Below are 12,923 nucleotides of genomic sequence, written 5' to 3' on the forward strand. Positions count from 1 at the left end.
ATTTTTTTGTAATGTACTTTCATTTAGTCAATTACATTGTATATTCCACATTCTTTATACATAGGTACACAGGTAAGCCTATGGCCACACTTTTGTCTTTTTTGACTTTTGTATTCCCCCTGTATATACAATTTCACATCTTTTATAGATATTGATTCAATGTTGATATATAACTTTATGTCAGTATATGCTCTATGTAAAGCTATATATTTCCCCTGTCTGTTCTCCTACACTGGACACTGTCTGCCTGTTACCTAAGCCCCCCTCATGATTTTTATGACACCTCCTCCTCTCCCTGCACTTTCTGTCTTCTTAGCTATTCTGTATTTTAAGATATAATCTGTAAATTCCATTGAATTGGTCAGTATTGCTTCAGACCTGATAAAGGAAGGAACTCTTCCAAAAGCAGTGGCGACTCTAGGAACAATATATAGGGGCGGCACATAAGATACCACAGTCAAAACTGAGGGGGCACTAATAATTTTTACCACTAAATTATACCCCTAAATATACAAACATACACACTCATTCATACATACATACGCACATATTCATACATACATATACATACACACACTCATACATATATATACACACACACACACACACACACTCTCTCTCATACATACACACACACACTCATGCATATACACACTTATACATACACACAAACATACACACACACTCATACATACACACGCACACACACTCACACATACACACACTTATGCATACATGCACACACACTCATACATACACTCACAAAATACTCATACATACACTAATGCATACACACACTGACACATACACGCTCTCACTCATACATACACACACACTAATGCATTCACACATACACATGCACGCACATACTCACACACACTAATGCATAACACACTCACACATACACACTCACACACATTAATGCATACAGACACAAACTCATGCATAGACACACTCATACATACATACACATACTATAGTGTTATTTTAATTTAATTTAATTGTTTTTAGTCCACAAGTGAAAGAGAATATTTCACCAGCTTTGAAGTAAAAAGTACTAAAAAGCTTATCTCCAAGGTGTTAAAAATGCTACCTTAAAGTGACGGGTGGAAAATTCAGTACATCCTGCTCCATAGGTAACACAGAGCGCTCACATTGCCCTTCCTAAGCCTTGGTTCATACAATGTATGCAGGGTAGCAGCTCTGTAAAACCTATGGTACTGACTGTGTCTCACGTGATTCTCTGTACTCCATTTTCATTCAAAAGTATAATAAAAAGGCCTACTCTGGGTAGTGTCGCTACTTTTAGGAGCTGTTTTAGCCCCCTTTGAGAAAAAGATTGGTAGACTTGTCTGCAAATCATTGCAGATATACACATAGAATATAGCTCACAATGTTATGAAAAAATCTGTTCATTTTACAGGGACTTTAAATTCAATTTTTTTCTGCAGCAGAAAAGAGCAAAATTTAAATTCACTGTAAAATGTACAGATTTTTTTTCATAGCACATTGTGAGTTATATTATATATATATATATATATATATATATATATTTTTTTTTTTTATTTTTTTTTAAATACTACAAAGATAGGGGGAGAGTATGTAATTAATCTAAAGAATTTAGATAATTTATAAAACTACTGTGCGTACTTTCAAACGCCAAAAAGTAGTGGTGCAGACCCTCTAAGATAGATATCAAAATATTCTTACTTGAAAGAGAGAAATATATATCTGTATATAATTAAGAGAGGGGATTTAGCACTCTTATTGCTCAAAGCGGTCTCCCAGAGGGAGAGGGACCCACACCAAAAGCAGACCAAAAACTGGCAGTCAAATAGATATTAAAGTGCAGAGACCATTTATATATCTATATATATATATATATATATATATATATATATATATATACACACTTATTCAATATTTTCCACATATATAGTACAGTCCAAGACCATAAATAGGCATATAGCCACTAACATAAATCAACTAATTGTACAGTTAGTTGATTTATATTAGTGGCTATTTGCCTATTTATGGTCTTGTACTGTACTATATATGTGGAAAATATTGAATAAGTATATTTGCTTATTTGTGTGATGCATCACTGAACTGTCCAATGTTTTTTCATTGACTTAATAAATGGTCTCTGCACTTTAATATCTATTTGGCCGCCAGTTTTTGGTCTGTTTGTGGTGTGGGTGTCTCTCCCTCTGGGAGACCGCTTTGAGCAATAAAAGAGTGCTGAATCCTCTCTCTTAAAGGGACATTAAACTAAAAATTTTTTTTCATAATTCAGACAGAGAATACAATTTTAAACAGCATTCCAATTTACGTCTATTATCTATTTTGCTTCATTCTTTAGATATCCTTTGTTAAAGAAATAGCAATGTACAAGGGAAAGCCAATCACATGAGGCATCTATGTGAAGCCACCAATCAGAAGCTACTGAGCCTATCTAGATATGCTTTTCAGGCAAGAATATCAAGAGAATTAAGCAAATGAGATAATAGAAGTTAAATAGAAAGTTTAAAATGGTATTCTCTATCTGAATCATGAAAAAAACATTTGGATTTAATGTCCCTTTAAATATATACAGATGTATATTTCTCTCAAGTAAAAATATATATATATATATATATATATATATATATATATATATATATATATATATATATATTTATGTGTGTGTGTGTGTATAGATGTATAATTTTATAGTCATCCCTAGAAGGAAGATAGTGGATATATATAATTATACAAGGTTTCCTAAAGAACAAATAGTTGCATATATATATATATATATATATATATATATATATATATATATAAAAATGTGTGTGTGTATGTATAAAACACACACACATTGCCAGCAGCAGCTTAGCCCTACACAATAATCATAGGATTTCAAATAGCTAACATTAGTTTCTGTTAGCACATAGTCCCTTTGTATAGCAGTTTCAGTATCACCCCCCCCCCCGCGGGGGGGGGGGGGGTCGCGAGTGGCGGGGGAGGGGGTGATACTGAAACTGCTATACTAAGGGACTATGTGCTAACAGAAACTAATGTTAGCTATTTGAAATCCTATGATTATTGTGTAGGGCTGAGCTGACTATATCAGAGAGCCTCAAAATAGCGTTTCTCCAACAAAAAACAAGAATTGGAAGAATGAAACACACAGTCTCACCTATAATGTGTGTGCCTACAGTCAACTCTACAGAATCAGTTTAATCTTACCCCAACCCCAGAATCAGATCTTCAGACAGACTATCGTCATCTGTCTTTGCTGCCACTGACAGTCCCAAACAGGCAGTGCCTGCTGGTGCTGCTCCTTCCCGCGCTCTCTGCTTGCTCTGTCCTGTCCTGCACACAAAAGCACCTACTGGCTAAGCTTGCTCCTCCCTCTTCATGTTCAGTCTCCGGTCATGTTCCTTGTGCTGCTGTGTAGGAACATGACCTGCCTGGAACTGGAGAGGAGGAGCAAATAGCGGCAGCATGCATGGGGAACATAGTGAGACATGCTGCTGTTGCGCATATTTCTCAGTCACTCTAAGGCATATTTGAAAGAAAAAACACTGGCCCAGAATAAAACAAATATAAAAAAAAAGTATATATCTGACAGTTCACATTCAGCATTATGCAAGTGCTGGGGGGGCAGACAGGGGGGCAAGCCATTTCACAAGGGGGGCAAATGCCCCCCCTGGCCCCCCTGTAGCGATGCCACTGTCCAAAAGCTTGTCAACTTATAAATGTATAGTTAGTCCAATAAAAAGTATCATTGCTCAATGCAATAATCTTGTTATTTATATATTTATATATATATATATATATATATATATTTATATATATATATATATATATATATATATTTATATATATATATATATATATATATATATATATTTCAATGTCTGGGTTGGCAAGCACTCCTGAAAACTCTTCTTCTTCTGTGCCTGGGGTGCAACAAATACATAAACAAACAAACATCAAAGGAAGTGCTCTCACCAGGTCTTCTTAAACACTTTTATTGCAGTATTGTGAAAAAAAATTGGGTTTTACCCCCTTCCTCAGACATACAACAGAGGATTTCACTCTGCTGTATGTCTGAGGAAGGGGGTACAACCCTGAAAAAGGTGTTTAAAGTTTGTTTTTATATATATATATATATATATATATATATATATATATATATACACACACACACACATACACACAGTCGTATGCAAAAGTTTAGGCTCCCCTGATAATTTCCATGATTTTCATGTATAAATAATTGGGTGTTTGGATCAGCATTTTCATTTTGATCTATCAAATAACTGAAGGACACAGTAATATTTCAGTAGTGAAATGAGGTTTATTGGATTAACAGAAAATGTGCAATATGCATCAAAACGAAATTAGACAGGGGCATAAATTTAGTCACCCCAACAGAAATATTGCATCAATATTTAGTAGAGCCTCCTTTAGCAGAAATAACAGCCTCTAGACGCTTCCTATAGCCTGTAATGAGTGTCTGGATTCTGGATGAAGGTATTTTGGACCATTCCTCCTTGCAAAACATCTCCAGATCAGTTAGGTTTGATGGTTGCCGAGCATGGACAGCCTGCTTCAAATCACCCACAGATTTTCAATAATATTCAGGTCTGGGGACTGGGATGACCATTCCAGAACATTGTACTTTTTCCTCTGCATAAATGCCAGAGTAGATTTTGAGTAGTGTTTTGGATCGTTGTCTTGTTGAAATATCCAGCTCTGGCGTAACTTCAACTGAGACTGATTCTTTAACATTATTCTCAACTGTGACCGATTCCTCAACATTATTCTCAAGTATCTGCTGATATTGAGTGGAATCCATGCGATCTTCAACTTTAACAAGATTCCCAGTACCGGCACTGGCCACACAGCCCCACAGCATGATGGAACATCCACCAAATTGTACTGTGGCTAGCAAGTGTTTGTCTTGGAACGCTGTGTTCTTTTGCCACCATGCATAACGCCTCTTGTTATGACCAAATAACTCAATCTTTGTTTCATCAGTCCACAGCACCTTTTTCCAAAATGAAGCTGGCTTGTCCAAATGTGCGTTTGCATACCTCAAGCGACTCTGTTTGTGGCGTGTGTGCAGAAAAGGCTTCTTCCACATCACTCTCTCATACGCTGAATTGTTGAACGATGCACAGTGACACCATCTGCAGCAAGATGATGTTGTAGGTCTTTGGAGGTGGGCTGTGGGCTGTTTTTGACCATTCTCACCATCCTTTGCCTCTCTGATATTTTTCTTCTTGCCTTAACAAGAACTGTGCCTGTGGTCTTCCATTTCCTCACAGTGGACACTGACAGCTTAAATCTCTGTGATAGATTTTTGTAGCCTTCCCCTAAACCATAATGTTGAACAATCTTTGTTTTCAGGTCATTTGAGAGTTGTTTTGAGGCACCCATGTTGCCACTCTTCAGAGGAGAGTCAAAGAGAACAACAACTTGCAATTGGCCACCTTAAATACCTTTTCTCATGATTGGATGCACCTGTCTATGAAGTTCAAGGCTTAATGGGCTCATCAAACCAATTGTGTGTTCCAATAAATCAGGGCTAGGTAGTTACAGTATTCAAATGAACAAAATTACAAGGGTGCTCAAATTTATACACCTGTCTAATTTCGTTTGGATGCATCCATTTTCTGTTAATCCAATAAACCTCATTTCACTACTGAAATATTAATGTGTCCTTCAGTTATTTGATAGATCAAAATGAAATTGCTGATCCAAACACCCAATTATTTATAAATGAAAATCATGGAAATTGTCAGGGGTGCCTAAACTTTTGCATACTACTGTATGTATATATATATTTATTTCTTTTTTATTTAGTCAGTGGGTGCATTATTTAGCACTTTTAAAATCATGTTAATGGAAGAATAACTTTAAGGGGAACTTAATGACACTCATAAAACTCTTGCTCATTCCTTCTCTCTTCATATTTGTCTGTGTTTAGATCAAAGGGACTCTCTATAAACAAGGTTGACTATTGTAGTTTTCATTGAGCATTAAACAAAAACTGTAAGTGTAATATATAAATGTAAGAATCCTTACACTTTTTTTTTCTTTCATACAACACGGTGATCAATACATCTGTATGAAGTGGTACACAAACATGTATATAGCAATAAATTTGCAGTTTGCAGAATTAAGCAAGTTTTTTTTTTTAAAAGGAACAGTCTAGTCAGAATTAAACTTCCATGATTCAGATAGGGCATGTAATTTTAAACAACTTTCAAATTTGATTAGTTCTCTTGGTATTCTTAGTTCAAAGCTAAATCGAGGTAGACTTATATGCTAATTTCTAAGTCTTTGAAGGCTGCCTCTTAATGCATTTTGACAGTTTTTCACAGTTAGAGGGCGTTAGTTCATGTGTGCCATATAGATAACGTGCTCATGCCCATGGAATTACCTAGGAGTCAGCACTGATTAACTACAATGCTAGTCAAAAGAACTAAAATTAAGGGGCAGTTTGCAGAGGCTTAGATACAGGGTAATCAAAGAGGTAAAAAGTATATTAATATAACCGTGTTGGTTATGAAAAACTGGGGAATGTGAAATAAAGGGATTATCTATCTTTTTAAACGATAAAAATTCTGGAGTAGACTGTCCCTTTTAAGCGTTTTTTTTAAGGGTAACTGTGTCCCTCTACCAGTATTAACAGAAGTATTATTTCCTCTGATCCAGGGCAGGTTCAAAGTAGACAATGTATAGAAGAAGTAATCCATTTTGCTTGGGAGGAAGGACTGTTTCTTCTAGCAGATGAGGTATGAATAGTTAAATATGAGTCTTTCAGAGAGATTTATCAGAAATATTTTATATAGCGTGTTATTTTCTTTGCAGGTCTATCAGGACAATGTCTATTCAGAGAGCTGCCAATTTCATTCCTTCAAGAAAGTATTGTATGAGATGGGCCCGGAATACTCCAACAATGTGGAACTTGCTTCTTTCCACTCCACTTCCAAGGGTTACATGGGCGAGTATGTAAAATCATAGGATTAGTGAAAAATATAGTGTTAAATTAAAATGCAATAACTCCTGTTTGACGCTATGATGTACTACTGTATTTTATGCTTTTGTGTAAGATGTTGCTAATATTGATGTTATCCTCAAATATTTATTTAAAGCAGAATCATTTTCCTACTTTCAGATGTGGTTATAGAGGAGGCTATATGGAAGTGGTGAACTTGCACCCGGATATAACAGCACAGTTTATTAAAATGCTCTCAGTTCACCTCTGCCCTCCAGTGTCAGGCCAGGCAGCTATGGATGTTGTGGTGAATCCACCTAAGCCAGAGGAAGAATCCTATCAGCAATTTATTAGGGTAATTCCTTCTCATTTTAAATATTTTACATTATCTTTATTGAGGACAACTGTTACTTACAGCTGATGTGTGCTTGTCATGATATACTCCAATTGCATTGTGTCTTTTAACAGAATGGCAGACATTAGATTTACCTTGAAAATCATAACTTCATTAATATATCCGAATAATGTACTATTAACTCCATTATAAAGTTTTCTTTCATAAGGTGGTGAGAGTCCACAAGCAATTGTATGTGGGATTAAACTCCAATTGATTAGGAGGAGGCTAAAAATTACCCAACATACCAAAAGTTTTTAATCCCTCCTACTTCCCTATATACCTCAGTTTTATTTTTGCCTCCACAGGAGAAGGTGAAAATTTGAAGTGCTTCAGATTTATTGTGGATAGGGGTTCTCAGACCTATGTGAAACCCATTATTCCCTTCAGAGAGCATGGGAAAGGACAGAGGGGTATATAGGAGTTAATTTGGCAGTGACCGTAATTCTCCTTTAAGAGGTCAGTAACCTGCCTCAGGTGTTGCTAGGATTCATCCTTCAGTCTCCTCCGGTTGCATTGCCTGCTTATGCCTGATCTAGAGTGAACTACACACAGGCTACTGGAAGCAGGGCTCCTGCAGCCCAGTAAGCACTTTAGAGTGAGTGCGGAAAGGTAAGTACCTGCACTCACAAAGGTCACAGGCTACTCACTGTACACGGTTGAGTTAGCACACATGAGAAATAAACATACTGTAAAATATATACATTTATTCTATGGATTATTTTTACTATTTTACAGTATGTATTTTAATTTTTAATAATTTGTATACATTTTTAATAATATTTTAAATGTAATCTTTCAATAACACACCTTAAAAATACTAACTTCTCATGTGTGGTAACCTGTCCGTTTTAAGAATTGAGAAACACGATGCACAAAACCCATATTTTACATTCCTATGGTCTTCACATAAAAAATAATTTACTTTTTATTATGAAATATATACTTATATATATATATATATATATATATATATATATAATGTTCCTGTAAAATACATATCTATACCTATATGTCTATTATCTATAGCAATAGAAATGGTATATACACATAAATATAGAAATATGTAATTATGAATAAAAAGGACATTCTCTTGTAAAGAACATTGGAATGTTAAATATGAAAAATAAGTGCATTGCAGCCCTTTACAGTTTAGTAGCTGAAAACATGTAGAATCATGTACTGGTATATACTGTAAATATTTCACATTCTAATGTTCTTCACATAAGGGAATATGTTATTTGTATTTCTTCTGTTATGTGTGATCAGTCCACGGGTCATCATTACTTCTGGGATATAACTCCTCCCCAACAGGAAATGCAAGAGGATTCACCCAGCAGAGCTGCACATAGCTCCTCCCCTCTACGTCAGTCCCAGTCATTCTCTTGCACCCAACGACTAGATAGGATGTGTGAGAGGACTATGGTGATTATACTTAGTTTTTATGACTTCAATCAAAAGTTTGTTATTTTAAAATAGCACCGGAGCGTGTTATTACTTCTCTGACAGAGTTTGAGGAAGAATCTGACAGAGATTTTTACTATGATTTTAACCGGAGTCGTTAAGATCATATTGCTGTTCTCGACCATCTGAGGGAGGTAAAGGCTTCAGATCAGGGGACAGCGGGCAGATGAATCTGCATTGAGGTATGTGGCAGTTTTTATTTTCTGAATGGAATTGATGAGAAAAGCCTGCCATACCGTTAAAATGACATGTATGTATACACTTCAGTATTCTGGGGATGGTATTTCACCGGAACTACTCTGTTAAAGGTCACTAATCCTTTTAATAACTATTCTCATGTTAAACGTTTTTGCTGGAATGTAGAATCGTTTACATTGCTGAGGTACTGTGTGAATAAATATTTGGGCATTATTTTCCACTTGGCAGTTTTTTTGCTTTAATTGTGACAGTTTCGTTTCTCTTCACTGCTGTGTGGGAGAGGGAGGGGCCGTTTTTGGCGCTCTTTGCTACGCATCAAAAAAATTCCAGTCAGTTACTTTTATATTTCCTGCATGATCCGGTTCATCTCTGACAGATCTCAGGGGTCTTCAAACTTCTTTGAAGGGAGGTAAATTCTCTCAGCAGAGCTGTGAGAATCCTTATAGTGACTGTGAATAAAAACGTTGTTTTATTTCTTATGTACAAATTTAATTAGTGTTGTTTTTACTAATGGGAACAAACCTTTGCTAAAAGTTGTGTTGTTTTAAAGCTTGATGCTATAACTGTTTTTCAGTTCATTATTTCAACTGTCATTTAATCGTTAGTACCTCTTTGAGGCACAGTGCGTTTTTTTGCTAAAAAAGATTATAACCAAGTTGTAAGTTTTTTGCTAGTGTGTTAAACATGTCTGACTCAGAGGAAGATATCTGTGTCATTTGTTCCAATGCCAAGGTGGAGCCCAATAGAAATTTATGTACTAACTGTATTGATGCTACTTTAAATAAAAGTCAATCTGTACAATGTGAACAAATTTCACCAAACAGCGAGGGGAGAGTTATGCCGACTAACTCGCCTCACGCGGCAGTACCTGCATCTCCCGCCCGGGAGGTGCGTGATATTTTGGCGCCTAGTACATCTGGGCGGCCATTACAGATAACATTACAAGATATGGCTACTGTTATGACTGAAGTTTTGTCTAAATTACCAGAACTAAGAGGCAAGCGTGATCACTCTGGGGTGAGAACAGAGTGCGCTGACAATGCTAGGGCCATGTCTGATACTGCGTCACAGCTCGCAGAGCATGAGGACGGAGAGCTTCATTCTGTGGGTGACGGTTCTGATCCAAACAGATTGGACTCAGATATTTCAAATTTTAAATTTAAATTGGAGAACCTCCGTGTACTACTAGGGGAGGTCTTAGCAGCTCTCAACGATTGTAACACCGTTGCAATACCAGAGAAGCTGTGTAGGTTGGATAAATACTTTGCGGTACCGGCGAGTACTGACGTTTTTCCTATACCTAAGAGACTAACTGAAATTGTTATTAAGGAGTGGGATAGACCCGGTGTGCCGTTCTCACCCCCTCCTATATTTAGAAAGATGTTTCCAATAGACGCCACCACTCGGGACTTATGGCAAACGGTCCCCAAGGTGGAGGGAGCAGTTTCTACTTTAGCTAAGCGTACCACTATCCCGGTGGAGGATAGCTGTGCTTTCTCAGATCCAATGGATAAGAAATTAGAGGGTTACCTTAAGAAAATGTTTGTTCAACAAGGTTTTATATTACAACCCCTTGCATGTATCGCGCCGATTACGGCTGCGGCAGCATTTTGGATTGAGTCGCTTGAAGAGAACCTTAGTTCCTCTACGCTAGACGACATTACGGACAGGCTTAGAGTCCTTAAACTAGCTAATTCTTTCATTTCGGAGGCCGTAGTACATTTAACCAAACTTACGGCTAAGAACTCAGGATTCGCCATACAGGCACGCAGGGCGCTGTGGCTAAAATCCTGGTCAGCTGATGTTACTTCTAAGTCCAAATTACTTAATATACCTTTCAAGGGGCAGTCCTTATTCGGGCCCGGTTTGAAAGAAATTATCGCTGACATTACGGGAGGTAAGGGCCACGCCCTACCTCAGGACAAGGCCAAAGCTAAGGCTAGACAGTCTAATTTTCGTCCCTTTCGGAATTTCAAAACAGGAGCAGCATCAACCTCCACTGCACCAAAACAGGAAGGAGCTGTTGCTCGTTACAGGCAAGGCTGGAAGCCTAACCAGTCCTGGAACAAGAGCAAGCAGGCCAGGAAACCTGCTGCTGCCCCAAAGACAGCATGAACCGAGAGCCCCCGATCCGGGACCGGATCTAGTGGGGGGCAGACTCTCTCTCTTCGCCCAGGTCTGGGCAAGAGATGTTCAGGATCCCTGGGCACTAGAGATCATATCTCAGGGATACCTTCTAGACTTCAAATTATCTCCCCCAAGAGGGAGATTTCATCTGTCAAGGTTGTCAACAAACCAGATAAAGAAAGAAGCGTTTCTACGCTGCGTACAAGATCTGTTAACAATGGGAGTGATCCATCCGGTTCCGCGGTCGGAACTAGGACAAGGGTTCTACTCAAACCTGTTCGTGGTTCCCAAAAAAGAGGGAACTTTCAGGCCAATCTTAGATTTAAAGATTCTAAACAAATTCCTAAGAGTTCCATCGTTCAAAATGGAAACTATTCGGACAATCCTTCCCATGATCCAAGAGGGTCAGTACATGACCACAGTGGATTTAAAGGATGCTTACCTTCACATACCGATCCACAAGGATCATCACCGGTATCTAAGGTTTGCCTTCTTAGACAGGCACTACCAGTTTGTAGCTCTTCCATTCGGATTGGCTACGGCTCCAAGAATCTTCACAAAGGTTCTGGGTGCCCTTCTGGCGGTACTAAGGCCGCGAGGGATTTCGGTAGCTCCATACCTAGACGACATTCTAATACAAGCTTCAAGCTTTCAAACTGCCAAGTCTCATACAGAGTTAGTTCTGGCATTTCTACGGTCGCATGGATGGAAAGTGAACGAAAAGAAGAGTTCTCTTTTTCCTCTCACAAGAGTTCCATTCTTGGGGACTCTTATAGATTCTGTAGAAATGAAGATTTACCTGACAGAGGACAGGTTAACAAAGCTTCAAAATGCATGCCGTGCCCTTCATTCCATTCAACACCCGTCAGTAGCTCAATGTATGGAGGTGATCGGCTTAATGGTAGCGGCAATGGACATAGTACCTTTTGCACGCCTACACCTCAGACCTCTGCAATTATGCATGCTAAGTCAGTGGAATGGGGATTACTCAGATTTGTCCCCTACTCTGAATCTGAATCAAGAGACCAGAAATTCTCTTCTATGGTGGCTTCATCAGCCACACCTGTCCAGGGGGATGCCATTCAGCAGGCCAGACTGGACAATCGTAACAACAGACGCCAGCCTACTAGGTTGGGGCGCTGTTTGGAATTCTCTGAAGGCTCAGGGACTATGGAATCAGGAGGAGAGTCTCCTTCCAATAAACATTCTGGAATTGAGAGCAGTTCTCAATGCCCTTCTGGCTTGGCCCCAATTAACAACTCGGGGGTTCATCAGGTTTCAGTCGGACAACATCACGACTGTAGCTTACATCAACCATCAGGGAGGGACAAGAAGCTCCCTAGCAATGGTGGAAGTATCAAAGATAATTCGCTGGGCAGAGTCACACTCTTGCCACCTGTCAGCAATCCACATCCCGGGAGTGGAGAACTGGGAGGCGGATTTCTTGAGTCGCCAGACTTTTCGTCCGGGGGAGTGGGAACTTCATCCGGAGGTCTTTGCCCAAATACTTCGACGTTGGGGCAAACCAGAGATAGATCTCATGGCGTCTCGCCAGAACGCCAAACTTCCTCGCTACGGGTCCAGATCCAGGGATCCGGGAGCGGTTCTGATAGATGCTTTGACAGCACCTTGGAAATTCGGGATGGCTTATGTGTTTCCACCCTTCCCGATGCTTCCTCGATTGATTGCCAGAATCAAACAGGAGAGAGCATCAGTGATTCTAATAGCGCCTGCATGGCCACG

General features: G+C 38.6%; 1 protein-coding gene across 1 annotated transcript in view; it reads left to right on the top strand.

Moving 5' to 3' along the window:
* Nucleotides 1-12,923, top strand: part of GPT2 (glutamic--pyruvic transaminase 2) — a 326,120-nt gene that overhangs the window by 236,345 nt on the left and 76,852 nt on the right. Inside the window, exons 6-8 of the mRNA XM_053701929.1 lie at nt 6,715-6,794; nt 6,871-7,007; nt 7,178-7,352. Coding sequence (XP_053557904.1) covers nt 6,715-6,794; nt 6,871-7,007; nt 7,178-7,352 — 392 coding nt within the window. The remainder of the gene's footprint in view (nt 1-6,714; nt 6,795-6,870; nt 7,008-7,177; nt 7,353-12,923) is intronic.

The sequence above is a fragment of the Bombina bombina genome, chromosome 1 (assembly GCF_027579735.1).
Source record: "Bombina bombina isolate aBomBom1 chromosome 1, aBomBom1.pri, whole genome shotgun sequence".
NCBI classification, from domain to species: Eukaryota; Metazoa; Chordata; class Amphibia; order Anura; family Bombinatoridae; genus Bombina; species Bombina bombina.